This window comes from Echinops telfairi, unplaced genomic scaffold, assembly GCF_000313985.2.
Source record: "Echinops telfairi isolate 266 unplaced genomic scaffold, ASM31398v2 ScPeMD7_9;HRSCAF=40, whole genome shotgun sequence".
NCBI lineage: Eukaryota > Metazoa > Chordata > Mammalia > Afrosoricida > Tenrecidae > Echinops > Echinops telfairi.
In genome coordinates, this window is record NW_022103906.1 from 78087549 (window position 1) to 78094266 (window position 6718).

Genomic DNA, 6718 nt, shown 5'->3' on the forward strand with positions numbered 1-6718 from the left:
CTCTCTCTCGCCCCTTCCATCCGTCTGACAGGTGGTAAATAATGGCAAACTGGGAATTGTTTACAGCGTCATTCTCGGCCTCAATGTAATGGACAAGCTGCCTGCACTTAGTCTGCCCTGCAGGTGCTGTTTAGCTGAGTGAGCGCTTTTCTGTTGTTTAAATGGATGATGTAGCTTAAGTATGTCATTATCCCTTTTCTGTAGGGAAGCTCCACATTGTTCCCAGATGTCGTGGTGGCAGATAAGCCAGGAGTCCTAGTAAAAGATCTGGGAGGTGTGACCCCCACCCCAATGGCCTGTGCCAGATAACAGAACTGCCCAGGGGCTGCCACCCAAGCATCCCCAAACCTCATGGCATCTGCCCCCCAAAGGGGATTGCTGCTCTAGAGTAGCCTCTGCCCCATCTCCCATGAACAGAGCTGCCCGGGTTCCCTTTCCCTCAGAGCATCAGCCCTTCCCCAGTGTCCTGGACTATGAACATGGCTCCTGGCCGCCTGAGACCTAGTTTCAGTAGAATCAGACCAGCCACCGATGCTCTGAGTCTGTCCAGTTCTTGCTTGCTGACCACTGACATAGTCGGCGGTGGTTTGAGCCTGTACTTTTAAGACCTTAATTGAGTGTTTCTTTGAGTTTACCTGATGTTTTAAATTTTTTCTGCTAGGTAAAAAAATGAGTGAATGAAAAAATAAATAAATAAATAAATAAATAGATGAGTGACTGGGGTTCATTCTTCACTCAGAGGAAAACAGTAGGTCTTCCCCTCCAAAGTGTGATCAGATTGAAACCTAAGAGCGCCTGTTTTCCTTGGCAATCAAAAATGCCCTACGAACTGTCAGTCTTTTTTAAAAGAAGGAAACTTGGTTTAAATGTGGAGTAGCTCGTGTTCATATGTTCAGGAAAAAAGGAGCTTGTGAGGGGGGTACACATTCTAATGACTGTATTCAAAATAACAGGTTATTATGAGTAGCCCCTGTGGGAAAGGAGAGATCTTGCATTGATAATTTATGTCATCAGTAAGGTGTGCTGCTAGGTGCTACATCCCGGAAAGTGGATTGAAGTTACAAGAAGTAATCACTGGGGGATTATAATTGTAGAGTACTTTCCTGTGCTGGGTTGGGGAGTAGAATACCCTGTGGTCAAGGACCCTGTTGGTTGGTGTCCCTGTTGTGTAGACCATTACCAGAGCTGCTCTCTTGTCTTTGCGACTTTGTTCCCCTTGCTCCATGGAGGCTTCTCGGGAAAGAACAGTCTGGGAGTTTGCCATTGGGCATCTTAGAGGAAGACTGTGTACCTAGAGACCAGTCTGAGCTGGCATCCCAGGGCCCTGCCTGAATAGCGATTTGACAAGAGTCCCTCTCAGCCTCTTTGAGGAGCTTGGCTCTCTAAGGGGCTCCTGTCAAGTGACTCCCTGTTAGAGCGGTGGTGGCAGAGTGCACTGTCTGATTCTCGGACACTCCGGCAGTGGGAGTTTCGGTGCTTCTCCTCTAATCAGGAACATGTTCTTTCCAGATTGAACGACAGAGTGAAGAAGAAGGCTCTGACGTCGTTTGAAAGGGACTTCATTTTCAGCAACTTGACTGGGCAGCTTGATTACCAGGGCTTTGAGAAGGCCGACATGGTGATTGAAGCTGTGTTTGAGGACCTTAGCCTAAAGCACAGGGTGCTCAAGGAAGTGGAGACGGTGAGTGGAGGACACGAGGACGCACGGGGCTCCTTTCAGAGGCTGTTCGTGTCCGAGTACAAGTCTTTCCGTGAGCCGGACACCAGCTTATGCTCTAGAGGTCAGACCTAGGTCCTGGGAAAGACGCTCAGGTGGAGCAGGGTTCACTGGTCTTAATTCTTGTGGGAGCTCAGTTACCCAAGCGCACGAGTGACAGTGCCATGGGGGTTTGGAGCTGGCAGCAAACCAGAACTAAATTAGGCAGCAAAGGACGGAGGGAGAAGCAGCCTCCCCAGGCAGTACTCAGATGTTCATTCTCTGGGAATGCTGCTTTGGTCCTGATCTCAATCGCGCCACAGTAGCTATTCTTGAGATAGCAAGTGATGTGAGCAAAACAAGCGCTGGGGGTGAGTGTTGTCAACAAAGAGTCCTGGAAGGTCGGATCAGAGCCTCGCCTACCCTGGGCTTCAGTACACAGCAGGAGAGTTAGCAGACGCGCAAAGGAACTGAGGCTGACTTGGCTACACTCTGGGTGTCTGAGGCAATCCCCTGGGAGAAGGCAGGCAGGGCCCACAAGATGCCCTTCTGTGGGCAGACAGTCCCTGCCCTCCTCGTGACTCCGAGCCGAAGGAACGCTTAGAAACTAAAGAGGAGGAGCTCTGTTTGGGACCAACTGCACTATGAGACCCCGTTTCCAGACGCCTTCTGTAGGTACAGCAGACTGCTGCATTCAACTGAAGGAGACGGTCGGGGCAGGGAGATTTGTGTCCCATTTCAGTGTAGGAGGGCGCTAGAGGCTGCCCAACCACCCCCATGGCCTGGGGAGAGAGCACTGCTCCGGTGATGGGGGTGGAGCCTGCCAGCATGCACAGCCGACACGGCCAGGGTGGAAGGGCCCTTCCCAGTGAGTTCCGTGGTGTTGCCCTGAGAAGTCGGGGTGTGGGGTTTCAGAGTGGAATAGCAGGAGAAGCCACCGGTCAAGAGAGAGCTGTAGGCCAAAAGGTGACCAGCATCGCCGCCGCCACAGATGGAGCGCCGCGGTTACGAGGGAAAGGGATGGACTGAAGTTGCCGGCAAAATAGAGAGAAAGACAAGGGGTGCGAGCTACGCATGTAGGAGATGGGGGAGAAGGAACTAGGTATCAGTAGAAGAGATGGGGGGATTGAGGGGGTTTGGCAGTAAAAAACAGAAGTACAACCGGTAGACAGAGCTCTATGATTACAGAGAGTAGTAAGATTCCAGTGACATGTGATGTGTCCTGTGCCCTGGCTTCTTAGTGAGACTCATGAAATCACCTGAGGGGATAAAGAAGGCTGGGGTCCGGAACAGCTGCAGACTTAGAAACCAGGAACCATCAGAGAAAGCCCTTTAGTGGGGCATCCAGTCATCTGTCTTCCACTCGTAGGAAAGCCCTTCCTATGGTATTGGCCTTTGCTTTCTTCATAAGAATGTTTGCATTTGAATCCACATGCCAGCCCTTCAAGGCTTTTTAACTGGCCTGCTTTCCTCCGATGCTCCTTCCTCTGGCATCCTTCCCCAGACATTGGCCCTAGCTCTTCCACTGTTGCCTTGAGGGGCTCCCTGGGGTCCCTGGGCCCCTCTTCTGGGTCACACCGTGCAGCGCTCCATTGTCTCTCCCTTGTGCACTCACGTGCTGTGGGCGGGCGTCCCTTGATGGGCTTCTTTCCGCTGGGAGCTGGGTGGTGGCACCCGATGCTGCTCTTCTTGGCCTCTCTCTACCTGGGGCCTCTAGAGACTCAGTAGTCGAGCCAGTGTGTCTCTTCAGCCTGGCTGCTGGCATCCACGAAAGCAGGCACTAGCGGGCTCATGAAGGGTACAGCTGGGACTGGCAGGGCTACGTCCACTGTCCTCGGCTGGTCAAAGCAGGTCAGCAGGCCCACCCAGGTTCAAGGTACAGGGGAGATGCCACGTCTGGATGGGAGGAGGAGGGCATAGCTGTCTGCAGCCATCTCGGAAGATTGGACAGCACACGCCCCTGTTGTGCAGCTTGAGCTCTGTCAGCTTCCTTGCAGTCACACTGTGCTGTGACCGCGTGGTGCTGTGCATTCACTGACCTCCTGGGACCTGTATCATAAATTCATTGCCAAGTTAGGTTTTGCTCATCCCGTACCTATTCACTTCTTTTGTTACCTCGTCCTTCTTTCCTTTAACTCTTATCGAAATGCGTTACCTTTATCCATTTACTAACTCATCTTTTACACTTAGCTAGCTTTTCAACATGTTCAAGGTATCTTGAATCCTTGATTCTCATCTCTGACTCTGCCTGTCCCAGATGTGCACGCATTTGTCAGGTGTGCCTTCCATGTCTTTGATTCGAGCGTCTGAGTGACAACGTGAGTAAGTTGGGTCGCAGACAGGATGCTGAGACAGTCTGCATCAGGGCCTGCTCTCCAGGGTGATGGCTCATCGCTCATAGTAGTCAGGTACTGCAGGTCCCGCTCCTGTGCATTTATCTGGTTTTTCAGTAACACACAGTATAACATGAACCAGGTGTGCTCGCTCTGTCTTCCTCTAAAGGTGAAGGTAGAGATGTCAAGTTGTCAGCAACTTTCAGGCTAGAAGGCAGATGCCCATAAGGAGGGGGCTGACACCTGTGCTTGGTCTTGAATGAGACTTGATTCAAAGCCATCTTTTCAGTGTTTATCTAGGGCAGGGGCCCTCAAACTTTTAAACGGGGCCAGTTCACTGTCCCTCAGACCGTTGGTGGGCCGGACTATAGTTTAAAAAAAACTATGAACAAATTCCTCTGCACACTGGACGAGTCAGCTGCTAAGCGGGACAGGTAGCAGTGGCAAAAACACCCGGTGGGCCGAATAAATCTCTTCAGTGGGCCATAGTTTAGGACCCCTAATCTAGGTCTCTTACGTAGCCAGTCGCCGTGTGTAGTTCCCGGGTGAAGGTCAGGTAGAGCATAGCCAGAGGAAGACTCGGAATGGTGCAGAGACGAGGTCAGTGCCTTCTCCCAACCCAGAAGCCCGAGCTAACCAGGAAAGGACAGGGCGAGGAATGCAGTGAGTCTTCTGTCTGAGCAGCACGGGGTGAAAGGGTGGGCTGGGCCCAAGTGCCACTCATTAGGCTTGCTTTGGACTCGGGCCATCTCCCCAGCCTGCCTGACAGATTCTTAAATGTTATCCCTGCAGGTGATTCCAGATCACTGCGTCTTCGCCAGTAACACCTCTGCTCTCCCAATCAATGAGATTGCAGCTGTCAGCAAAAGGCCTGACAAGGTAAACTCCGAACCAGGGAAAGCCCTGCTCTCTGCTGCTGCCAGCTGGGAAGGCGCAGGTGGAAGGGCGTGTGGTGGCTTACGAAGGGGAAGGGGATGAGGTGACAGAGTACTTCCAAAAGCTGGGCACAGAAAAGCCAGTGTGAGATGCAGGGATATTACAGTGCAACTACAAACTGTCACATAGTAAGTGATGTGCACTCCTAGTTATGTATTACCTTGAACCTACAATTAGGCATTAAGGACAGGCCCTAGAAGAACTGTTCCCCCAAATGGCTTCTGCTCGACGGCAGGCTCTGGGGACTGTCTGGGATGGCCTGGTTCCAGCTTCAGATCCGGGAGAGGACAAGGATGGGCCGGGACGTGTCCTCCCACAGGTTCACGTAGAGCTCTTTGCAGGACATGAAGGGGGGCGGAAGAGAGGAAGGTCAGGGAGGGTGTAGAATGATGCTTAGACATTTGTCTGGTTCAGATATCTCCAGAGTAATTAGAGGGACGTGAAACCCTTTAAGGAGGAATGAGACACCCCACTTCTCAGGAAGATACCGATTAGCCTCTGCTAACCAGAACCAGCCAGAGGCAGGCAGGAAACATAAAAGGCCTTTCAGTCGTGGGAATTGTTAACACAAAGTCCATGTGCTAAAAGCACAATAGCCCTTTTGTTCTGAGTCTGTTTATCCATCCTGGCTAATACGGGCTAACGGAGTTTCCCTGCACATCGCAGATTAGCGGGGATGCGGGCCTGATGGGGCAGGACAGAGATCCTGGAGAGGGATCTTGGGGAGAAGTGGCAGCTGATCATCTGACACTGAGGAGGATGCAAGACCAGTGTAAAAGGGGCCACGGCCCTCATTCTGGGCGCCTGACACTGCCCACCACCACCACCACCACCAAGTGGAACCAGTATCTCACTTGCTGCAGGTGCCAGGGTAGTGCTGCCTGCTCCTGTCTCACATAAAGGAAGGCCCAGGCAGGGTGACCCTGTCTGGGGGTTTGCCGGGACACAGGCCCTCCACTGCAGTTCTACCTTTCCCCAGGGCTGGGGCTGGCGCTGTGGGTGCTGCTGGGCCAGGACCCACTGCAGAATGCCTGGTGTCATGAGTCTGCATGTGTGGAGAAAGGCTATTTCCACTCAGCACCTGGGGAGGGGACCCTTCAGCAAATCCTCTTGCTCTCCCTCCAAAGCAGTAGGCCCTCTACCCTCAGTGTCACAAGCACAGGTGGAACCTGCACCCAGTCTTCCCAGCAGGGGTCACTGGGCCGCTAGCGGCAATGCCAGCCCTGATTGTTGGTGGGATGGATGGCTGGGGGGGGGGCCCTTCATGATTAGCTCTAGGAGCAAGTGGACAGACGAGGGGGATTCCATGAAGCCGGCCCCAGACACACCGAAGTTGTCATCAGAGAGCAAGGGGCCAACCCACCGGACTGTAGCAAGCAGTGCTGCTGATCTCACCCACTCTCTGCCACCTGGGTGCTTCTGACTCTGACCCTCCCTCCCCTCGCAGGTGATTGGCATGCACTACTTCTCGCCCGTGGACAAGATGCAGCTGCTGGAGATCATCACAACCGACAAAACTTCTAAGGACACCACTGCGTCTGCTGTCGCCGTCGGCCTCAAGCAGGGCAAGGTCATCATCGTGGTGAAGGTAAGTGAAGCTCCAGAAAGTTCTGCACCCTGGGACCCTCAGGCTCTTTTTTTTTTAGTCATTTTATACAGCTCTCATCACAATCCATACCTACATCCATTGTGTCAAGCACTGTGGTACATTTGTTGCCCTCATCATTCTCAAAACATTTGCTTTCTACTTGAG

At 52.6% G+C, this 6718-nt stretch overlaps 1 protein-coding gene across 2 annotated transcripts in view; it reads left to right on the top strand.

Moving 5' to 3' along the window:
* The window catches only part of HADHA (hydroxyacyl-CoA dehydrogenase trifunctional multienzyme complex subunit alpha), a 40057-nt gene that overhangs the window by 31311 nt on the left and 2028 nt on the right, over positions 1–6718 (top strand). For both annotated transcript variants that reach the window (XM_045286555.1, XM_004696415.2), the window contains 3 exons: positions 1510–1681; positions 4822–4908; positions 6413–6553. In XM_045286555.1, coding sequence (XP_045142490.1) covers positions 1510–1681; positions 4822–4908; positions 6413–6553 — 400 coding nt within the window. The remainder of the gene's footprint in view (positions 1–1509; positions 1682–4821; positions 4909–6412; positions 6554–6718) is intronic.